Source organism: Neophocaena asiaeorientalis, unplaced genomic scaffold, assembly GCF_003031525.2.
Source record: "Neophocaena asiaeorientalis asiaeorientalis breed wild unplaced genomic scaffold, Neophocaena_asiaeorientalis_V1.1 scaffold268, whole genome shotgun sequence".
NCBI lineage: Eukaryota > Metazoa > Chordata > Mammalia > Artiodactyla > Phocoenidae > Neophocaena > Neophocaena asiaeorientalis.
This window is the reverse complement of record NW_020173979.1, coordinates 6491540-6515628: the sequence shown is the minus strand read 5'-3', so window position 1 is coordinate 6515628 and position 24089 is coordinate 6491540. Positions and strand designations below refer to the sequence as shown.

At 47.5% G+C, this 24089-nt stretch overlaps 1 protein-coding gene across 2 annotated transcripts in view; it reads left to right on the top strand.

Moving 5' to 3' along the window:
* The window catches only part of WWC1 (WW and C2 domain containing 1), a 152444-nt gene that overhangs the window by 89889 nt on the left and 38466 nt on the right, over nt 1-24089 (top strand). For both annotated transcript variants that reach the window (XR_003004270.1, XM_024753422.1), the window contains exons 4-9: nt 7643-7719; nt 9235-9314; nt 15235-15364; nt 16735-16881; nt 18095-18168; nt 21739-21981. Coding sequence is in view for 1 of the 2 variants with exons in the window: in XM_024753422.1 (XP_024609190.1) it covers nt 7643-7719; nt 9235-9314; nt 15235-15364; nt 16735-16881; nt 18095-18168; nt 21739-21981 (751 nt within the window). In the remaining variant the exon portion in view is untranslated. The remainder of the gene's footprint in view (nt 1-7642; nt 7720-9234; nt 9315-15234; nt 15365-16734; nt 16882-18094; nt 18169-21738; nt 21982-24089) is intronic.

Genomic DNA, 24089 nt, shown 5'->3' with positions numbered 1-24089 from the left:
TAGACTTAAAAAAAAAAAAAAAAAAAGCCTAAGGCAGCATAAACCCAGTGAAGTGTTTGTACCTTGACTAGACCCTGGGTGGAGGGGAAAGCTGCCATAAAAGATATTCTCGGGCAATTGGAGAATTTTCTTAGTTATCATAACGATGTTGTAGCTATGTAGGAGAATGTTCTGTTATTTATTTATTTATTTAATTTATTTATTTTCTGTATTTTTTTCTTGGCCACGTCAGGTCTTCATTGTGGTGCGTGGGCTTCTCTCTAGTTGTGGCACACGGGTTTTTTCTCTCTCTAGTTGTGGTGCGTGGGCTTCAGGGTGTGTGGGCTCTGTAGTTTGTGGCACACAGGCTCTCTAGTTGAGGCCCGTGAGCCCAATAGTTGTGGCATGCAGGCTTAGTTGCCCTGCGGCATGTGGGATCTTAGTTCCCTGACCAGGGATCAAACCCGCGTCCCCTGCATTGGAAGGCGGATCCTTTACCACTGGACCATCAGAGAAGTCCCGGGAGTGTCCTGTTTTTAAGACACATGTGTGGCATCATGTCTGCAGCTTAATTCCAAAACAGTCCAGGGGGGAAAAATGAAAAAATTATGGTGTCAGTCTTAAATGAGCAGATCGATGATACATTGATGGTTTTGAATATGGGATAGGTTTTCGTCTTTTGCCACCATTTTCCAGTAATCATTCTTTGAGGACTTGCTATGAACCAGGCATCCTACTGAGAGAAAGAACTGGAGTGGGGGAGGGATAGACAGAACATATGTGGGGAAATGTTCAACGTTGGTGGATCTAGGTGAAGGATCCATCAGTATTCATTACATTATGCTTTGAAATTTCCTGTAGATAGAAAGTTTGCAAAGTATAAAGGTAAGGTGGGGAAAAAAGAGTCAAGTGACAGGAATGAAGCATTCCTAGTGGGGGCTGTCCTGGGTGTTGTGGGATGTTTAACAGCATCCCTGGTCTCTCTACCCACTAGATGCCTGTAACATTCTCCACCCAGAGTTGTGATCACCAAAAACGTCTCCAGACACTGCCCTAGGGGGGGCAAAATTGCCCCCGGCCGAAAACCACTGGTCTAGATAAACCACTTAGCGCAGTTTCCTTAGAACATATTAATGGCTCAATAAATATTCTCTTGACAGGAAATACATTTTGAGAATGTCGACTCTGGAGCTGGACTGCTGTGGTTCAAATCCAGGATATGTAACTTCCTAGCTAGCCGTGTAACTTTGCACAAGTGATGCAGCTTCTCTCTGCCTCAAATTCTTCATCTATAAAATTGACATAATAATAGTATCACATTGAGGTGTTATGGGGCTTAATTTAGTTAAATATAAAGTATTTGGAATAGTAGTTGTCACATTCTTAAGCTCGCAATAAATAATAACAATATTTATTTGATATTCTTAATTCATTGGCATTTGAAACGACAAAGATTTTTAACTGATCCCTGGAACCAATAAGAATAAATACATGATTCGTGGTAGGAATTGATACAGTCCTATCATATGACTTCGGACGCTACTAAATGCTCCATCAGGTTCAAAAACACCATCATTTTGGTTTTTCTTTTTCTTTTTTTTTGGCCTCGCCACGCGCCATGTGGGATCTTAGTTCCCCGACCAGGGATCGAACCTGTGCCTCCTACATTGGAAGCTCGGAGTCTTAACCACTGGACCGCCAGGGAAGTCCCAAGACCCCATCATTTTGAATGTTAAAGAAGGAGTCATCTCGGATCACTAGTTCTAAGATGCAAACCAGTGAGGGATGGCCCAGTCCAAGCATCCCAGTGAAATAGGCATGACCCCAGGCTCCTTATGACTTTCTTTGGATTTTATAAGCCAGGTTTGCCTTCCAAATCAAGCTCTCCAGCATGTTGATAGACCGGTGAGGTAACATGCTTCCCTCTAACTCAAATGATCTGCTGGGGCTTGTGAGAGTTTTGCCACCTTGCCTTGGCTGCTGTAGGGCTTTGGCTGCAGGTGGGGCCCTGCCCTGGGGATGGAGGCTTTGTTGTCATCTCTGGCGCAATCTCTAGCTCCGTGGGGAAGGAGAAGAGAACTCACATTTAATGTACACCTATTAAATTTCTGGAGGGCAATATGCCGGCACTCTACTTACGTTTAAAGTAACCTTGCTACACACACACACACACACACACACACACACACACGCACACACAATCTTGCAAGGTATTGTTGTTCCCATTTTACAAATAAAACTGAGGCCCAGAGAGGGAGAGAGGGAAAGTATCTTCCCCAAGGTCACACTGGTAAAAAGTGGCAGGAATAGCTTTTATACCCAGGAGTATCTGACCTCAAAACCAGTTCTCTTCATTTAATCCAAGTCAGCCAGTCAAATTCTAAGGTTTGGGGGCTATACTGGGGTCCCTCCATCCTCTGAAAGATGAGAACTTGGGAGAGCTGGGTTCTTTGGGACCTCACCATGCTCCTTCCTCCTCCGGGCCTTGGTTTCCCATTTGAAAAATCAATCACTGGGAGCCTTGCAGCTAAAAATGCCAGTTGAACCACCTACGTGCTTTCACTCATTCCTGAAACTAAGAAAATATCAGATAAGAGATTTTTATGGCATACATGTACAAGGACAGGGAGACTTGGAGAGAAAAGAACAGCAGTAAAATATGGAGGCTGGAAAGCAGAAGGTCAGGTGGCAGCCTGTCTGATAGAGTGGAGAAAAGAGAAAATGGGCTGATAGTGAGGGAAAAAAACAGGCCTCCAGTCTACCTGGAGCACGTGCAAAAGCCTCGGGAATTGGAGAGAGTGGCTGTCTCAGCGTGGAAGTGAAGTGAGGAGGGCCTGAAAGAAGATTGGAGGAGAGTTGTTCCTGAGACACAGACCACCAGATCTCCTTCCCAGATCAGTGCCACCAGGCCACTGCTCATCCCCAATGTGGGGAAAAATTGGAGGTTTCTTTTTTTGAGGTGCATCATACTGAAAACATGGTGATTAAGTGAACATGGACTTGAGGATTGAGACCCCAGCCCGCCTGTACCACTTGACTCCCAGAAGGGTGCCAGGCTATTACCCTGCAGGCTAGACAGTAGAAGAGTGTGGGGAATCGGAGTCTCTTCTCTTCAGAGAAAAGAGATGTGAAGGGAAAAGATGTAAAGACACTGACAGTGAGGATTCCTAGATGAAACAGTGCAGCCAAATCACATCCCAAATAACCCACAGTCAATCATGTAACCCATCATCAACAAGCTCCACTCCAGCCAGCTTTTTGGGCCCCCAGTCTTAAGTGTGAGCAGACAGCTGAGATTCCAGACATCCATGGAAAGCCTCTAACATGAACAATAGAGATTAAAACAAACACATGGTGATAGGGAGCCCTTGTAGGAAACACGGAATATGTGTGGAGAAGAAAACGTCGAGAGAAGCTACACAACCATGAAACTAAAACAGGATGCTACATTTTATTAAGAAAAAAAAAAGGAGTCTTCAGAGAACACAGAAGAGCCTTAGGAAATTAAACTATGAGAGTAGAAATGAAAAATCCACAGGAAGCCTGGCAGGTAAAACAGAAAGTTTTCTAAAGAGCAGAACAAAAATAAAATGAGATGGAAAAAAAGACCATCAGGCCAAGAACTCTATCTGAGTAATAAAAGCTCCAGATAGAGCAGAAGAAACAGAGGGGAAGAAGCATCAGTGACATAATGCAGAAAAATTTCCCAGAACTGATAGAGGAGAGTTTTTAGATTGAAAGGGCTCAGTGAGCACCCAACACAATGGATAAAAGTTAACTCACACCAAAGACATATCATTGTGCAACTTCAAACACTGGGAACGATTCAAGATCCTAAAAGCTTTCAGAGAGGAAAACCAGGTCACACAAAAATGATCAGGACTCAGAATAGCTCCAGGCTTCTCAACAGTAACACTAGAAACCTAAAAGACAATGGAGTGATGCATTCACACTTTTAAGGAAATTCATTTCCGACCGAGAAGTCTATATCCAGCAAGACTACCTTTAATCGAGGGCCGGCTAGAATAACGATCTTTTTAGACATGCAAGTTTTCCAAAAGTTTATTTCCTTCATGGGTCCTTTCTCGGGAAGCTCCTGGAAGTGATATTCTGCCAAAATGAGGGGCTAGTCACAGAGGGGGAAACATGCTATTTAGGGAGGAGGAGAGAAGGAGGCAAGGAGGGGGGGGTCTCAGGATGCCAGCTGTGCAGAGAGAGTGCACTGAAGCTGGCACATGCCTTGCGAGACAGAGCCCAAGAGAGGAGCTCTGTGAGAGGAGATTTAGATAACTGGCCAAGTGTGAAGTTGAATCAGTGTTAAATTTGTGGAAAGTAGGCACGCATAAAAATGATAATTATTAACTCTAGGAAAAACAACCCAAAAAAAATGTGCTGGAAAGAAAAAGTAGGCAAAGTTGGCTATATGCCTCGGCCCTGAATAGTGTTTGCAGTGTGAAAGTAATGCAAACACTGAAGGTTGCTCTCGCCAGAGTTATCTGAGGAGAAGCTGGGAGGGGTGTCCTGTGTGGGGTAGGGGCCGAGAAAGGGGGTGAAGCTAACACTCCATCCTCCAGAGAGAGAAGTGAATAAATCATGCCTGAGACTGAAAAAAATCAAGAAACAGCGAAACACGCGTATTATCAGACTCACACGGGTGGGCACCCAAGAAACTGGCTGAACCTGTTGAAACAGTTCCTTTTTCATGAGTGAGATAAGCGGATTGGGGAATGCTCTTTTTTTTATAGCAAGTCTTGGGTGTATAAAATATATAGTATTTTATATATACTGTTAAACTGTTCATATATAACTTGAATAAAAACTAAAAATTAAACCTATAAAAAGGTGTCACCTTGAAGGCACACCTGTTTGAATTTAAAATTATTTTGTTGTGGGTTAGTGAGGGGACATGGACACAGAAAGGAAGCCGATGACCTGTTTCTTGATTGGGGTGCTGGTCACTTGAGTGTGTTTCTTTTGTGAAAATTTATCAAGCTGCACACATGATTTGTGTACTTTTCCGTTCTCGCATGTATTTTTCACTTCAACAAAAAGTTTATTTAAAAAATAACAGGCCATGGGCTTCCCTGGTGGTGCAGTGGTTGAGAGTCCGCCTGCCAATGCAGGGGACACGGGTTCGTGCCCCGGTCCGGGAGGATCCCACATGCCGCGGAGCGGCTGGGCCCGTGAGCCATGGCCGCTGAGCCTGCGCGTCCGGAGCCTGTGCTCCGCAACGGGAGAGGCCACAACAGTGAGAGGCCCGCGTACCGCAAAAAAAATAAAATAACAGGCCACATCCCACTTGAGCAGCTTTGGGTATAAACAGTGCATTTCACAGTGATTCTCCAAAGGGTAATAATTCCAGCCCCTGGTGGCCCAGTTGGCAGAGTCTGTTCTTATTTGGGTTCCCTTCCCTGGAAGGTTTCTAAATATGCCCATGGAACACACTCACTTTCCACAATCAGCCCTGGCAGCGCTGATCCCCACGGCGAGCCTCTCCTTCTTAGGGTCAGGACTTGCCATGCTTCACAGGCTCTCCCAGTCTGCTAGCAACTCCCCTCAGCACTTCCCCCTAGTGTAGACCACCCATCCAGCAGCACCGATGAGCAGGGTGGTTAGCAGGACAGGGTGCTCACGGAACGGGCACCCCCCTTTTTAGCTGTATCCCCATCTTATTTCCTCACTGATGACTCTTCTTGTCTTTTTACCATGTTTGCATTGCCAGTCGGTGGGTAACGATTGTTAATTACCTTAAAATTTTTCCAAAAGTGCCTATCTGGGGAATTTGCTTAAGTCAGTGCCTCCAGCTATGGATCCAGCTAGGTCCCTCCCCTGAGATCCCCAAGTCCAGCAAAGACCAGAGTGCAGAAAATGAAAGCTTCAAATTGGAAACAAAATGTGTCTGGAGTCCCTGTTCCATGCTCACGACGAGGTCCGCGAGGTCCTCCCTGTTCAGGTGTTCCGGCCACTCATCTCTTCTGGTAAAGCCTGGCTTCCATCCTCATCCTCATTCTCTTCATTACCACCATCATTGCAAACTCAGCAGAGACGTGATGCTACCCATGGTGCAGAATGACTTGTCAGTTACTATGCAGGGCAGTTTTGTTTCCCAAACTTACCAGTGTTCCATTTTAACTTTAACTTTCCTTATGCATAATCAAAAGGTCCACTCAGGTATTTTAACCAAATCCAAAGAGCAGAGCAGCGTCCCCTTCATGACTGTCCCTTCTACCTCCAGACACTGAAAATTGCTAGCAATCTCCAAATAAGCCTCTGTAGCCTCAGAAAAATCCAGGTCCCAGCAGGTGATGTTAAGTGGAAAGGGGAGGTGATAAAATTGCTCAGACTATGGGATTAAGGACTTGGGAGAAACGCTTCTCTGGCCTGTCTCCCAAGAATGACTGTCCCTTTCCTGCACAGTGGGGCTGTGTTTACCTTAAAGACACAGTGACTCTTCCATGGAGCCGATTTTCCTCTTCACATCAGCAGGTAGAAAGCTCAGAGCCAGGTCTGTGGCCGCCGGTCAGAAAGTGGGACCTCATTGTATGCAGTGATCCCTAATCTCATGCCACTGGCTTCCTCACTTTCATTGTCCCTTGTCTCATTTTCCTTACTTTAAATGGATCACTCTGTTGTGTCCATTTTTGTAAGCCTTAAAATCCTTTATCAAAACACAAAGAAATACTACTTTTAAAACGCAGTAAGATTACGGCTAAAGGCATACCTCATCGACACTTCACAGATTGTGGTTTTTACAAACTGAAGGTTTGTGGCAACCCGGCGTTGTCAGATGATGGTTAGCATTCTTTAGCAATAAAGTATTTTTTAATTAAGATATGTACTTTTTTAAGGCGTAATGCTATTGCACACTTAATAGACTGCAGTATAGTGTAAACATAGATCTTTTAGGCACTGGAAAACAAAAAAATTCGTGTGACTCGCTTCATTGCAATAATCACTTTATTGCAATAATCGCTTTATTACGGTGGTCTGGAATCCAACCCATAGTATCTCTGAGGTATGACTGTACATGATAGATCTGTATATAAACGTTGGATGGTAACTTGGGGAGAAGGTAATTGTATTAGGGTGATAGCGTTACAGGTAATTTATTTTCCTTTTCAAATGTACATTAATATTGTAAAGTGCAATAAATATTTTTAGTAATTCCTTCTGATTAAAAATTGTATGTTTGTGTTAGAAAATGTAGCAAAGACAGAAAAATACAAAGACGAAAATGAATGTTATTCATCATTCAAATCTCTCTAGATAGCAGTATTATCTTTTTGCTATATTTCTCTCTGGTCTTTTTCCAGATGTGTGTGTGTGTGTGTGTGTGTGTGTATTTGTTAACTGTGTATATTTTACAAATTTAACTTATTCCTTCTTTGTGGTTTTTTGTAAATTATTGTTTTTATATAACAGTAAGTTTTGGACATTTCCCAAATGTTCAGTATCCTTCAGCACCATCGTTTTAAATCACTTAAGTTGTATAGTCCCCGTTTTATATGTGTACCGTATTTATTTGACAAATTCCCCTTTGTTGGACATTCAGGTTGCTCACTAATAGTCATTCCTTTCTGGGTTTACCTAGATGGCCAAATAAGCCAACTTGACCAAAATGTGTTTCTTCTATAGAAGATTTTTTTTTTCTTTTTCCTTGCAGTGGTCTCCGGTTCGTCATCCAGCTCTAAGTATGACCCTGAGATCCTGAAGGCTGAAATTGCCACAGCAAAATCCCGGGTAGGTCCTCTTGGCTTATACTATTGATGGGGGTCACTGAGGCAGCCTTAGGCTACTAGCCCACCCGCAAGACCAGAGGAGATGCTTCAACCAGGCGGTGGCAGCCAGTGCTGACTAACAAGCTTCTAAATAATGACAGTAGTAGCAGTAGTAGCCGTCGTTTCTGTAATAGTAATGGTAATAGCAGCCACCCTTTCTCAAGCACTCACTCTATACCAGGAGTAGCCCTAAATGCTGCATGAGTTCTACCTCGTGCCCTTGAGACAGCCCCACGAAGTAGCCACTGCCAATATCTGCATTTTGAAGATGAGCCGACAGTGGCTTGTGGGGCGGGGGGAGGGACTAAGTAACTTGCCCAAGGTCACAGGGACTCAAGGCTTACTTTACAGTTTTTAGTGTAAGGAGCTATTTTGCTGGGACTTCCCTGGCAGCCCAGTGGTTACGACTTCGCCTTCCAATGCAGGTGGCCGGGGTTTGATCCCTAGGCGGGGAGCTAAGATCCCACATGCCTAGCGGCCGAGAAACCGAAAACATAAAACAGAAGCAATGTTGTAACAAATTCAACGAAGACTTTAAAAGTGGTCCACATCAAAAAGATCTTAAAAAAAAAAAAAAAAAGATGCTGTCTTGCTAACCACTGCTTATTCTGCAGTACTGTATTTGCTTACTTCCTGATTACCTTAGGGGGAGAGGTATTTTTATTCCCCCTTTACTGATGTGGAAACAGAGGATCAGCAGTTAAACGACTTGCTCAAGGTGAAGTCAGTGTTGTGAACACTGGTTTAGTGCACCTTCACATAGGTCCTACAAATTCAGATGCCTGCAAGAACACATGAAAGGGGGGCGGGGGCTGGCAGTGAGGCAGTAGGGAGTAGTGGGGACTGTGTAGCCTAGGGGGTGGGCCCTGTCTAAAGGAGTAGTGGAATTTCAGCCCTACGCTCTTATGGCCATGCTGGAACGTAGGCTCTGCATTGGCAGATCTTCCAGCATTTTTAGAAAAGAACTGTATATCTAGGCCAAGTATATGAAACATCTCAATATTTAATCATTAGCAACTAATTTTTAAAAATTCAATAGCACTGCAAGCCAAACAAAGCAATCCTGCAGGCTGAAGCTGGCTCCCTGGCCGTGTCTTGCCTGTAAAGTTACCACGTTGCCTCTTACCTCCATGCAGTAGCATATCCAGTGCCTGCCTTAAGTAATGCACGACCCAGGAAATTGCTGTTCTCCTCATCTGTCAGAATAGGAAGGGGCGGCTCACAGAGGTGAGGTGGCACGAGAGAGGTTAGCCAGCTCCTGTCCGCTTCCTGTTTCTCTGGCGCAAGGGCGGCTAGGAATGACCTGCAGGACAGCTGGACTGGGATGCCAACCGAATGCGCAGCTGCTGACACCCAGGCAACATCAGCGAGGGGGGCCCGAGGGATGTTGACCTGAGTCATTATGCAGGGGCAGTGGGGGACTCTGGATTGATACCAACCTCTGACCCAGCCCCGTGTGTGGTCTTCTGCCATCCAGGTTAACAAGCTGAAGAGAGAGATGGCTCACCTCCAACAGGAGCTACAGTTCAAAGAGCGTGGCTTTCAGACACTGAAGAAGTAAGTCCACCCTGCAGTGTGGGGCATGGGGATTGCCCCCAAGCCGTGCTCCCCTCCTGTCCTCTCTGTCCCCCTCCCCTGCAGTCTCTCTCCATCCTCCTCGAAATGGGGCTCTCTAATCATTCGATTCCAGTTCTATTCCACTGGCATTTACTGTCACCCAGCATTGAGGTTTGAAAAGAGAAAAGGGGAATCATTTCAGACCACCTGGTTCTCAGCGTCCTCTGAATTCCCGAAGCCGTTAAAGTCTGTTCCATTCAGTTGAGTTTTGCCAGCCGGTCAGAGAAACAAGCATCGTTGGGCATTTCCGTGCAGCAGTCTCATCCCCTCCAGTAGCTCCGGGAGAATCTGATACGCACACGAACAAAACCGCCTCTTTCCATGGCCCCTAAAAGTGAGCAACGACTTCAGCTAGTGAGCTCCCCAGAAGGAACAAGGATCTCTTCCACAACAAACGAATTATTAGGAGAGTGGGCACCATGCCGTGCATGCTGTGCTTTATGGGTGACTGCAGGGGTTTCCAGAACTTTGACCAAATGTAATTTTCACTTTTAGAAGCTGACTTGCAGCCAAGCAAGATACAGCTCTGTTGTTGCCTTAGAGAAGATGTCTTCATTGTCACTCTCATGATCATACTAGCTAAGATTTATTGAGCAGATACTCTGTGCCAGGGAGGACTTTCAGTGTTTCTGCACAGGTGACCTCATCACAACTCTATAAGCAGTGCTCTTTTAGCTGACCCCATTGTATAGATGGGGATAATGGGGCACATAGTCAGTGCCCCTAAGAGTTAGCTTATTGTCATTGTTAACCAGGGGGATCATCGAGACTTGTGCATTGAGTCATGTTCAGTACATCTGATGGGCTTACGGGATGGTCATTACAGAGGTGCCTGGTAGCCCTCGTGGAAACTCCAAGGAGTACAGCCAGTAGGTTTCTCTGTTCTAAGGGACGTCCACTTGGATTCCCAGAGAGGCCACCTCTGTACAGACAGCAGCTTCTGTAGACACTTGCTGTTTCACTCTCCCTGACTGTACCTTTTTTTTTTTTTTTTTTGCTGTACGCGGGCCTCTCACTGTTGTGGCCTCTCCCGTTGCAGAGCACAGGCTCCAGACGCGCAGGCTCAGCGGCCATGGCTCACGGGCCCAGCCGCTCCGCGGCATCTGGGATCCTCCCGCACTGGGGCACGAACCCGTGTCCCCTGCATCGGCAGGCGGACTCTCAACCACTGCGCCACCAGGGAAGCCCTGACTGTACCTTTACCTCATTCCCTGGACCTAAGTCCACTCTTCACCCCTCTGTGGCCACAGCCCCGAGCCTTTGGGTGTCTGTCTCCAAGTCCAATTAATCGAGCAAACTGTGACCACCAGTCGAGGGGCCAGTTGGTTCTTATTCACATCTCCCCACTCCCCAAACCCCACCCCACCCCTCCCCCACCCGGGTGAGTTATCACAACTATCCCAGAACACAGGGTAGAAGGAAGTATGGCTTTGGATTATAGATTGTGTAGAGTACCTTTTTGTGTTCTATATTATGGCTTTGTGTTTATATATTTGTGTTTATGTAGATATATGTTATTTCGGTAGGTATATATACATATACCAATCCCGTCTCCCAAACCGGGTCCTAGTCTCATTAGGACAAGGGGCCGTGCTTTATGCTTCTTCGTAATCATCAGTGGTGCCAAGGACAGTTGAGGGCAGTCCTGTGACTTCAGAAAATTCCTTAGTGGAGCAGCTTCTGAGCACATAGTTTAAGGGCTACTCCCTCTCAGCGCAGGTGCCCTTCCCTTTCCTCTCCCGCCTCCCCACTCCCCACTCTGGGATCCTCTGGAGCTTTGATTAAAACACTTCCCATTATCCTCCACAAACCTGTTTTACCACTTTGTCACCCTGCAGCAGCATTGAAAATTCTTGTTGCTTGGTAAGCTGACGCTGAAACCCCGAAGACAAGCCTCCTTTCTTTCCCCTTCCCTCGCCCGCCCGTTTGATATGGGGCCCAGATAAGACTGCATCGCTGCTCTGGCTACCCACACTCCTGGCCGGAAGCCGGCCCCCGTGTTCACTGTGGAAGAAGTGAAACCATTCTGCTTTAATGGGCACCTTGGCAGAGAGGGTTAGGGATGTCGCCGCAAGGGACAGATGGCCTAGGTTCAAATCTCAGTTCCCTGGGAACGTGGAAAAGTGGCTTAACCCCCTTGAGCTCCTGTTTCTTTATCTGAAAAATAAGTTATTGTAAACATTGAATTGGAAAATCCACATGGAGCGCGTGACTCTGCCTGGCACATAGGGAGAGCCCAGTGAGCGGAAGAGGGTTGGTGACCTCTAGCTACTTGCCTGCCTGCGCTTAGGAAGGAACTCAGATGAACTCTGCGTCCTCCCTGGGCTCGAGGCCACGCTGGGTATGTGCTTGTGTACCAGTCTCCTCGTCTCTGCTCCCTTTAAGAGCAGTTTTTATTCCGCCTCACTGATGGGGCTGAAAATAGACCCGTGAGACCCCCTAGCTTGGGAGCGTCAGAGCTTGGTTTGGAACCCGGGACTCTTGGATTTTGAAGCTCGTGGGTTAATACCTCCCTTCCTGGTATCGTCCCAGATAACCCCCTCCCCAGACCCAGAAGACATCAGGCCCCTTACCCTCTCGCTTGGGACCCTTTTCAGTGTCTAGTGGGGGATGACCCAGTCACTTCGTGGCCTCCTCTCTTTTCAGAACCTGGGGGAAGCTGAAACTCATCCCTTTGTTCACTTCATGGTCAGCAAACCCAGTTTTAAAAAGCAAAAAGGTGGCTGAGGATTGAAGCATACCTTGTAGAGGAGCCTGAAAAGAAAAGTCAAGCCCCAAGCTTGGGATTTGGCCCTGTCAGCTGCCCTGAGCCCTCATCAACAGGGAAGTCTAGGCCCACCAGCCCCGTGGGAGGAGGAGGGCAGGACAGCATCTTTCTGCATGTCCCCAGGGCCACCCTGCCCAGGTGAGGGTTGTCTGGACAAGTCCCAGAGGAGTCGGCCGCCGTCAGAGCCTTCGCCTTGCGCCTCTGTGGCTGCCCTGTGGCTGCCGGGTGTGTGAATCTCCCAAGTGCTGCGAGAAAGGACAGCTGTGTAATTTGGAAATCCTAAAACACACCCTCTCCTTACCACCAACCACGCAACTTTTCTTTCCCTTAAAAAAAAAAAAAAAAAAAAGATTCATTCACTGGGTGCATAATGGTAACCCTTTGTTCTCCTCCCCCGCTCCCCAGTCCTAAGAGTGTTCCTTCTCCCAGCTACTCTCTGGAGCCAAATTCCAGAGGCTGGGTTGCTAAGGCCGCCGAGAGCCATCAGGTGGAAGGTGCCTGAGGAGCCTGAGGCCCGGCAGACAGACCACATCTGTCCCTTCCTGAGGATTCAAAGCCACCCTCCCCCAGTTGGCAAAGGACAGCCGGGCCCAAACCCTTCCCCAGAGCCCCCAGCCCTGTTCAAGCAAACCGCGTCTCCCCTGCACCGCTTTCCCATTTGGGGCAGGGCCACCTCCGGTCCCAGACACTCGGCTCTGCTGGGAAAAAGCTCCCTGTAGACTAATTTTTCAAACTAAATCTGAGACCAGTCTTAGCCGACCGGGCAGGCTTGCCCAGGCCCAAGTCCTCGAAAGGAACAGACAGGCTATTTTTAGTGGGAAGACATAACTGGGGCTTTGTCTTCCCAGCACGGAGGAGGCTGAAATAACGGAAGGGGGAGGGCCGAGCTGAGACCGCATCTTCCCCCCACCCCCTACCAACCCACTCCCCTGCTCACAGGCCCCCGACAATGAGGCCAGGATGGCAACCTGTGATTCCCCAGTCAGGTTATTTTTAGCCCAGGGCACTTTGGCCTCTAGCAGGAAACCAGAAAGGAATGCCTATGAGTGGTTTCTCATCCTGAAATAATGGGTTTGTGGTGTTCCCGTAGACTGTAAAACTTCCTTTTCTTCCCCGGGAACTGAAACCGCGGCCCTAGCCTTTGATGAAAGTGTGAAGCAGTTAAATTTTCTCTCTGCCCTTCAGAACCTTTTCCACAGCACAGCCCTCCTTCCCCAGAGGGCTGGGCTCCCCACCACCTCTGATTTGTCTGACCTTCAGAAAACGACACCGTTACCCTTCGCTTTTTTACTCCCATCGTCCCCCATCAGAAGGAACCTGTGTGTAGGGCCTGGATCAGCTGGGAAGCTCCCAAGGATGGAAGTATTCTAACTCCTCACATTTGCCTGGTACTCCCTAGTTCCCCACCTGATGTTCCATCCTTATCCCATTTGTCATTTCCTCACAGCTCCGTGAACACGGGCCGGGCAAGATGACATTATCCAGGTTTTCTCAGAGGAGGAAACTGAGGCTCCATGTGCGTGAGGGCCATGCCCAAGGTCACACTACTAAGCGGTAGGGCTGGGAGTTCTGCATCCTTCTAACCTTTCCTTCCCTGTGGCCATTAACGAGAGGAGCAAAGTCATCCCTGTGGTTCTCACCAGGGATGACTTTGCTCCTCTCCCGCAAGAGACATGAGGTAAAGGATGGAGACATTTTCGGTTGTCAGAACTCAAGGTCAGGATGCTGCCAGCATCTAGTGGGCAGACACCAGGGGTGCTACCGAACAGCCTACAACGCACAGGACAGCCCGACAACAAAGAAGAGTCTAGCCCCAAGAATCCTGAGGTTAAGAGAGCCAGATTAAAGGACATGAAGAGATGTTCAACGTTGCAAATCATCGGGAAATGCAAATCAAAGACCACAATGAGCTATTACTTCACACCTGTCAGAATGGCTACCATCAAAAAGAACACAAATAACAAATGTTGGTGAGGATGTGGAGAAAAGGGAACCCTTCCTACACTGTCGGTAGGAATGTAAATTGGTGCAGCCACTGTAGAAAACAGTACGGAGATTTCTCAGAAAACTAAAAACAGAACTACCATATGACTCAGCAATTCCACCCCTGGGTATATATCCAAAAAACACTAATTCAAAAAGATACATGTACCCCAACGTTCATAGCAGCATTACTTACAATTGTTGAGGTGTGGAAGCAACCTAAGTGTCTGTCAACAGATGAATGGATAAAGAACATGTGGTATATATACTGTATACAATGGAATACTACTCAGCCATGAAAAAGAATGGAATCTTGCCATTTGCAGCAACATGGATGGACTTGGACGGCATTATCCTAAGTGAAATAAGTCAGACAGAGAAAGACACATACTGTGTGATATCACTTACATGTGGAATCTAAAAAATACAACAAACTAGTGAATAAAACAAAAAGAAGCTGACTCACAGGTATAGAGAACAAACTAGTGGTTACCAGTGGGGAGAGGGGAGGGGGAAGGGGCAGTATAGAGGTAGGGAGATAAAAGGGTTATTATGGGATTATATGAAATCATGTGGGTGAAACTTTTGAAAATTATCAGGTACTACAGAATTTAAAGAATCTTTCATTCAATAAATAAAGTAAAATAAAACAAAATAACGTTAAGGGGGGAAGAAAAGGACTGTTCCATGCCAGATACTAAAACTACACAAACATATCAAGCCTGTCGGATCAAGTCTAGGACATTACCACATAAATTATTAATTATAGCACAACATACTGAGTGCAGTGTCACAGCTATGCACAGCGTGTTATGAGAACACCTAGCCCAGCCTTGGAGGACTCAAGGATGTAATCAGGGAAGGCTTCCTGTAAGAGTTGACTTCAAGAATGGTGTTGCTTCTGCAGCCCCACACTATGGCACATTTGCAGTTTGACAGGGACCTTCTGTGCCTTATCCAATAGGCAGGACCTGGGGAAGAAGGGTATGCAGGGAAGAGAGGAGACTTCTTCCAGGACTGAAGCACTATGGTCTATGCTTTTCTTCTGGGGAAACCCCATCCCTCGCCCTATCTCTGTCTGTCTGACCTTTCCTGTTGACTGTCTCCTAGAATCGATAAGAAAATGTCTGACGCTCAGGGCAGCTACAAACTGGACGAAGCGCAGGCTGTCCTGAGAGAAACGAAAGCCATCAAAAAGGCCATCACCTGTGGAGAAAAGGAAAAGCAAGATCTCATTAAGGTACGAGAGTTCCCAGTGATGTGGGCCCCACCCCAGTGTCTCCTGAGCACCTTCCTATGCCAGGACTCATGTGGGCTGTTGCCACATGCTGCAAGATCTGTGAGTTCTCCTCACTAGTTCTCTTGGGCTGTTAGTCTCATTTTTATAGAGGAGGAAATGGAGGTTCAGAAGCATGAAGTGACTTGCCTAAGGTCACACAGCTAGTGTCAATGGCAGAGCTGGAACAGGAGCCCTCTGGTCTAGTCTAAAGGCCACCTCCTTGCCACTAGCTTTAGCCATCTGGCTTATTTTGCACAGAACCAAATGGAGGGAGGTGGTTTCAACATTACCTCGACATCAAAATGTAGCATCTTTATAAGCATTTCATTTCATGTTCCATCTCTGTGCTGGGAAGTGACAAAGGATGACAGATAGGATTTAATATCTCTCAGGCAGTAGTGCCAAGCACTGTGCCTCACTTATCCCTTACATCAGTGCTAGGTTATCTCCACCATACAGCAAAAGACTGCACAGATCAGAGAGTAAGTGGTAGAGCCAAGATTCAAACCCATGGACGACTGACTCAGAAGCCCATTCTCTTAACCCCTGTACATCCCACCTACCCTCAAAGGAACTGCCTCCTTGACCTCTGAGATATTCTGTTTTCATTCCCATCGGCAGATGAGCAGTCAAGCTCAGAGACACTGTAAATGAGTTGGTGAAGGAAGCTTTGCACTCTGTGAGAAACAGAATAATTTCATAGCTCCTGCCCAGGACTGCAGCCCAGTGACAAGACATTAGCAGACAGGGAGGCATGCTCCGATCGTGTTTAGCAGTCAAGAGTACCAGGCCGGATAGACCAAAACCAAATCCTGGTTCTGTCAGTTGCCAGCTTCTCCCTGTAACAACTCCCTCGTGGATAAAATGGGGCATAATCATAGGTTACTCCTCGCAGGACCGTGGTTAGGATTAAATCAGATCATGGTAGAGCTGACAGTTACTGAGTATTGACTGAACTAGTGCTTTACACTGGTCATCTCGTTTAATCAATATGATAGCCCTGTGAGATAGGACCCGTGATTATTCCCATTTTGCAGGAGAGGAAACTGAGGCACAGAGAGCTTCATCAACAAGCTCAGACCACCCAGCTAGGAAGTAGCAGAGCAGGGCGGGGTTCCAGCTCAGTCCGTGTGTCTCCAGGGACAGTGTCCACACTGGTTGACCCCATGTAAAGGGCCTGGCCCAGTGCTTGGTACCTACTCACTAGTAGCTCTTTACAGGCTACGTGGGATGTCTAGGGGGAGCGTGGGTTCCTAGTAGATTCATAGAGAGTGACAGGCCCAGAGCTCCCTCCCAGGAGGGTGCGTCGCCAACCCTGCCCTCCGTTCCAGAGCCTCGCCATGCTGAAGGACGGCTTCCACACCGACAGAGGGTCTCACTCTGACCTGTGGTCCAGCAGCAGCTCTCTGGAGAGTTCCGGTTTCCCGCTGCCGAAACAGTACCTGGATGTGAGCTCCCAGACGGACATCTCAGGAAGTGTGAGTAGACGGGCGTGTGCTGCTGCGGGCCCCCAAGGGACAGAGTACCCTTCTTGTTAGTCACCTGAGGAGCTGGCTGGTGAATGTCTATGGGCCTGGCTGCTAACTCAGCCCTCTGGAGCTCCGTTCTCTTGCAGACCTCCTGGCCCCCGGATGACATGAGATGATGATGTGGAGAAAAAAGCCAGCACTGACTCCCTGGCCACGTGAATGCATCTCTAGATGCTGCACAGAAAGTATGTCTGAAGGACCAGGCGTCTTTCTCTGGTTTCCTTCGTGCTAATTTGCAGCGCCATTCTGTTGTTCTTTCACCAGCTGGGAAACAGGATATTTCCCTCCTGTTCACCCCAAAACAATGCATACAGCTTTCAGACAGCTGCTTGCCTCCCAGTTCAAAAGCTCAGCCCAGTCCGAGTAATGAATAGTGCAAGTGCTGTCCCAGACGTCGTTCCTGATACACTTAGAGCAGGACTGACCCACGGCAATCCATAACTTTGAAGAGCTTTTGTTTTCCTAGAGCAGGTGACACTGAATGAACCAGCCTCCATGGCTAAATGCTATTCTGTCTGGTCTCTATAGTCGCGGTCCCACTTGTGAGGAGAAGCTGTGTTCACGTCTGATGGGGTGAGCCTTGTAGCTTCTTGCCACTCCCGACAGAGCGTGGCATGGCAAACGGGGCTGCGCTCTCCTTCCCCACACCACCCATGTGTCCAGCTACAAGCCACCTGTGGGCCGAAGTATTTGTGAAGGAACTGTGTGCCTTCTTCCAAGTTCTGGGACCTTCCTCTCAGTCACTCAGTGTTGCACTCCTGACTGCAGGCTCCCTGAGTGTCTGGTGGGCCCCCTCCGCAGCACGCCCAGAATGGCCATCTTGTGTATTTGCTGTCCGTGTTTCCTCCTGACCAGCTGTCCGCCATGCTTCTGGTGCTTGAATGGGCTCCAAGCCATTTGGGGCTGCAAGACGATATTCTGGGCCCTCAGCTTCTCTTCTAGAAGTGTTAAATGTCTGAGTTTGGGGCTCTTCCCGTGCCTTAAGGAAAGAAAGTGTTTTTCCCCTAACTAGCTTCCCTGCAATTCACACAGCCAGCTCAGTAATTGGGGACTAATTTTAGCTACTTCCCACACAAGCTGTCAAGTCTCTCATGAGCTCCTGAAACCCAGCTCAGCACTGGCCACAATAGCCATGTAATTCCCGACTCGTTCTTTCCTCCAGTTGGGCACCAGCAGCAACAATCAGTTGGCGGAGAAGGTGAGATTGCGCCTTCGATATGAAGAGGCTAAGAGAAGGTAACTAGAGGCTGGGGTCTGGGGGTAGGATGGCCCCAACAATGATAACTACCATTGTAGAGTGTCTGCTCTGTGCCCGCTTTTTACACATCTCATCATGTTTAATCCTCACAAAGATTGTGAAGGTATTATCATCTTCATACTTTAATCCTCTCTGAAACTCAGGAAATGACTCAACCAGGGACACTTAGCTGGATGAAGAATGGAACTATGCTTTGAACCATACTTTAAACCTCAAAGCCTCGTAATCTTTCCACTTGCCCGCCTGAAAATCAACCTCTAAAATCAAGGTTTACCAACAATCGTACAAGTAGTTTGGTGTGAAGGAGCACAGCTGGGGTTTCAGCAACAGGCTAAAAAGACTACAGATACTACCCACTTCAGTGTCTCCTGCCCAACTGGGAACAAGCTGTGTTTTTCAACTGTGTAGACACCAGGGACTTCAGATGTTCTGTGGCTTCACAGAATCCTAAGCAGCTGGGTTCCACTGCCACAAATAAAATTAAAATAGTAATCAAAGCTGACATTTTTAGAGCATCTGTAACGGTCCACGCAATGTGGACAGGAATCTGATAGAAACTATTCAATAGAAGATGCAAAAAAGGAAATTTTTTGGTTATTGAACTCCAAAGTGCTGCAGTAACTAGCTTCAGGCACAACTGGATCCAGGGATTCAAATGATGTTACATAGACTCAAACACTCTCCTTTTCTTAGCCCTGCTTGCCTTTGTGTTGACAGACTTTCCTGTCAAAGCAGAAAGATGAGCCCCAGCAATTCTAGGCTTACATACTACCAGGTTAGAAACCCCAGGGGACCTACCTTTCACAACTGTTTTAACACACTTTGGGTTTGAAACTCACTGGGTTTTCTGGGAGAACCAATCATTATTGCAGGGTGGGAGGAATAAGAATTCTGTGAAGGTCCAAGCATGGGTCACATGCACGACTCTGGGAAGGGGACTGAGGTCAGCTTTGTGGGAACCAAGTGGCTTGAAAGTATGGGAGGACTGATTTCCCAAAGAAAATTTGGAATATTGTTAACAAAAGAAGGAGAAATTGGATACAGTTCAGGTGGGAAGAAACACATCCTGTGCACTATTTCAGCTCCCCCTAGAGGTCCAGCAAAACAGCACGATTTCTACGTTTGGACAACCACTTCTTGTCCCCTCTGAAGGCGACCACTCTGAACCCTGGATCTGTTCCAGTTTGCTGGAATGCCTATCTTAGATGATCTGTTATGGAGAAATGAAAGGACTGAAATCTTCCCTTTGGGGTTGAGCCATTAAACTTCTCATCACAGAGCTTCCTGGCTCGTCCTTTATCCAGCTTTGTGCCTCCCCTTCACCCAAAGGTAGTTGAGCACATTATTGACTGTGGGATTTTTGCAGAAACTAATGCCTGTGGCCGTAATACATCTCCGGTCAAAAATGTGTCAAGTATACAGAATAGAGCAGCCTGCTGAATGGGAAAGCAGAGGCTGCAGGTCTTGAAGCAGGGAGGGCAAGTGGCTATATAACGCAAGGTCTGATCATTGTATGCCAAGTTTTGTCACATGTGTGTTTCTTGGCAGTGAGTCTAGCCGATTTCATCAGATTCTCCTAAGGATGTATGGCTAAAAGTTTAGGGATCACTGGCATAAGGAAATCGCCACCAGAAAGTACATCCAAGAAAGCATCTATTACCCCTTCAATGTCCCGTGTGTAGTGGAGCCCCTGCCAGACCTGGCCATACCACTCTATCCTTGAAGCAGCTGGATGGATAACAGCAGCTACAGAGTTATCCCAAAGCCAGTTTTGATGGATTGCCGTATATGTGAATATGGAATTTAAATTAATTAACTCTGAGAATCCCTGCTGAGACACTTGGCTGGGGAATGAGCACATGTAGATGTGTTTCTCTGTATGGAATTTTCACTACACAGCATGGAGATCTTGTCCCGAACAGTGTTTTGAGTTTGGTCACATTGTTTGCAGATAAGATTGAACTGTGACGTCCCTGGTGGTGCAGTGGTTGGGAGTCCGCCTGCCAATGCAGGGGACGCGGGTTCGATCCCTGGTCCAGGAGGATCCCACATGCCGCAGCACAGCTAAGCGCGTGCGTCACAATTACTGAGCCTGTGCTCTAGAGCCCGCGTGCCTAGAGCCTGTGCTCCGCAACAAGAGAATCCACCGCAATGAGAAGCCTGCGCACCGCACCGAAGAGTAGCCCCCGCTGCCCGCAACTAGAGAGAGCCTGCGCACAGCAACAAAGACCCAACGCAGCAAATTATTTATTTATTTAATTATTTATTTAATTTTAAAAAAGATTTAACTGAGGGTCCAGAGGTCAGGGACCTCAGCAGATACTGACCACGTTTATGACCTGCAGTCTTAGGTGAGCCATATCCTCTCTGGCCATCTGTCCAACAGGGTTACCACCAGGTCCTATCCACCCTTTAGGGATGGGGTGAGGCTAGGACAGTGATAGCTAAAAGCACTTTGCAAAGACTAAATCCTAAAGGATCACATGATTGCTTTTAAATATTTGAAGCAATACTCTTAGCAATACTATGAATCTTAATTTGATTCAACAATAATCATACCTAATGTCTATGTAGCACTTGGCATTATATAAAGAGCTCTTAATGATATGTTTTCACTTGGTCCTCATAACCCACCTTGCAGGTGCCATCGTTATTCCCATCTTACAGATGAGGATACTATGTCTCAAAGCAGTGAAGGGCTCCCAACTCCTTCCTGTAACACTTACTAAGGGCCTGCAGTGTACCAGGCACTGTGCTAGAAGCTTGTGTTACCTAAATGATTTCTTAAGAAGGTCAGAGCCAAGACTCCAACCCAAAGCCTCTGACCTCTGACCTCAAATCCTCAGCTGTTCGCAGGGTATTGCCGCCACTTTCTAGATTGAGAACACAAGGTTAGCCATGGCAGTATTTGCCGTGGTCGTAGTGGGCCCAGACGCACTGAACACATAAGTGCTCATTTTCACAGCAATTCTGAAGGAGGAGTAACTGTTTTCTTATATACAAGGCTCAGGGAGTGTGCCCAACATTACACACCTAAGAAGCAGTGAAACCAGGGAATAAGCACAGTGGCAGCAGAAACATCCACTGTGTGCTTGTTTAGCATGAAATGTTGTGCTCAGACATTTTACGAATTATGTCATAAAACCTTCAGCCGTTACCCTACAAGGAAGGAAGTTTTGTTATTCCCTTCAGAGAGACGAAGAGACTTGCCCAAGGTCACCTAGCTAGTGGTAGGAGGCTATTGCCTGGTGACGAATCCACCTCTACTCGATCAGGCTTCATGTCCCTGCGGGCAAGGACACTGCCTCTACCCTGTCCCTGCAGAGCCTACTCACGGTTGGCACATGGTAGGCACCGCATACGTTTGTTAGATAAAAATCTGTTCCGTGAGACCACACACTGATTCAAAGGAAGTCAGTCACTGTCAAAGAGGATGCTCTGAGAACAGCATGGCCTCCTTGGACCATGTAACCTTGGAAACACAGTCTGTCACGCTGCTCCCGCATTGCCCTGGGCGCACCAGTCACGCTCACCCTCTTGGCCCGCAGGATCGCCAACCTGAAGATCCAGCTGGCCAAGCTCGACAGCGAGGCCTGGCCGGGAGTGCTCGACTCCGAGAGGGACCGGCTGATCCTCATCAACGAGAAGGAGGAGCTGCTGAAGGAGATGCGCTTCATCAGCCCCCGGAAGTGGACCCAGGGGGAGGTGGAGCAGCTGGAGATGGCCCGGAAGCGGCTGGAGAAGGACCTGCAGGCGGCCCGGGACACCCAGAGCAAGGCGCTGACCGAGAGGTGGGGCTGGGCTGGGGGCCGGGGGGCCGGGGCCCTACCCTCGCTGCCGGTCCGTCCTCCGGCCCCCAGCGGGGTGGGGAGAGGTGACGGGGACAACCTGGGGCTCCTGGGCTCCAGCCCGAGGACACTCAGTTTAAAGAGCTCACCGCTTTCCGAAGTCGCGAATCTGGGGAAGTGACTCAGCATCCAGCTACCCCAGAACTTTACACAGGGAATCGCATTACCAAAAAATCTGCTTACCTGCAGGTTTTCAAAAATTATCTTCTAAGATAAACTCTATGTAATTTAGAGCAGTCGTTCTCCAACTTTGTGACAGTGATTCACGTTGTATTATTATCTCATAGACAACAGTTTCACAAAGCAGTGCATAGTCTTTCTCTGTGTGACAGCCCTGTGATATTTTCTTTTATGTTGCATTTCTTTTCATGCTGGTCATGACCCACTAAATTGATTTCACCACGTGCTAACAAATTGCAATTTGCAGTTTGAAATACACTGGTTGAGATGGGGGTCACGAACTGAGATGTTTATAGGAGTCAAGCAGGTGATATAAATGCCAGAGGCCCAACTGGCCGTGGGCCATGTTAGACTGGAAGGTACAGACCCCACTTGTCTAAAGCAGGCGCTGTGTGCAGCCAGTGGAGGTGCAGGCCCCAGGCTGCCAGAGGCCCCCATATTTCAAGAAAAGAGTTGTTTGGATTTTTTTTTTTTTTTAATATTGGCAACTAATCCAAAAATTTTTTTAAATACCATGAGGGCTAAATCAGCTTCATCTGTGGGCTTGATTTAACCTGAAAGCCACTGGTTTCCATTCTCCGGTTGAAGCCTTATAAACAGACTTTACTTCCTTCAGTGTCTTACCAGCCTCCACACCCACATTGCACAGAGCACAACTCCGTGTTCACAGTGGGTCCTACAATCCCCAGTTTCTCATTCATTCATTCATTCTGTCCATCAGCCCGTTGTTTATTCATTCATTCGTGTAAGAAACGTCTTGTTGCACATATTTTGTGTGCAAGGCAATTTGGAGGATTCAGAAATGAACAAGTCACGATCCCTGCCCTGATACCCTTAACATCTATTCAGTTATTTTCACTTGTTTTTTTGGCAGCAGACTTTATTGAACAAGGCCCCTGCCCTTAAGGAGCTGGAGTTGAAGATGGTGATTTTCAAACTTTGTTGGGGGAGAGGGATGAGCAAGGGAGTTCTTCTTTCCAGTGAAATCAGAAGCAGAAGCCCAGTTTATAAAGCAGATAAACTTGTCTGGGCCCAGTGGCAGCAGGCCAGGCATCCTAGGTGCCTGGCTGTGCTCCTTGCATCACCCCATGATAGGTCCTAAGATGCCTTCAGGGAGCCTCCCGAGTGCTAAGGAGCGCTGTTTGCGATCCCACCCTAGTAACTGAGTAAGCTCTATTTGCACATGGTGGGCTGCCAGACAGGTCACGTTGACCAGCCTCTTACTGGCCTCTTGTAACCACACCACACAGTCCATTGACTGGTCAATGGTGGGGAATCTCTCCCCACCAAGCCCTTGTCAGAACTACTACCAGGGATGTGTCACTTTTCTCTCCTTTGTCTTCCCCTGGGAGGGGTGGCTGATCAGCACTGACCTCCCACCAGGCAGGTGGGAGAGGGAGGAGGAGAGGGCTTCAGTATTTGGTGCTTTGTAACCCTAGGAAGCACCTTCTAGAATTCTCTCTTAGCGCCAACACTTTGTCCTGCTTTCCCCAAGGCTGTCTGTGCACCTTGGGGACAAGGCCTGTGTCGAGACACCTTTGTACCTTTAGTGTTAGTTGAATGCATAAATGGTTCGCCAGCCCGGGCAGACCCTTACAGGCCTCTGTATGCATCTCCTGATCTGTCTACCAGTCCTCTGGGCCCCTGACCCTGCAGCCATCACTGGAAAGCCCTTAGCTTTTCATTATGCTCACAGCCGGCAGCTGAAGAGAACAGATCCCTGGCAACCTTACTCCTTGTTGGGTCAGTAGAGATACCCTTCCCACCACCTACCTTGTGCAAGTCATTGACCAATATGGACTTCAATGGCCTAATAGGAAAAAAAAAAAAAAAAAAAAAAAAAGTTTTTCTGAATGTATTGAGATGATCAT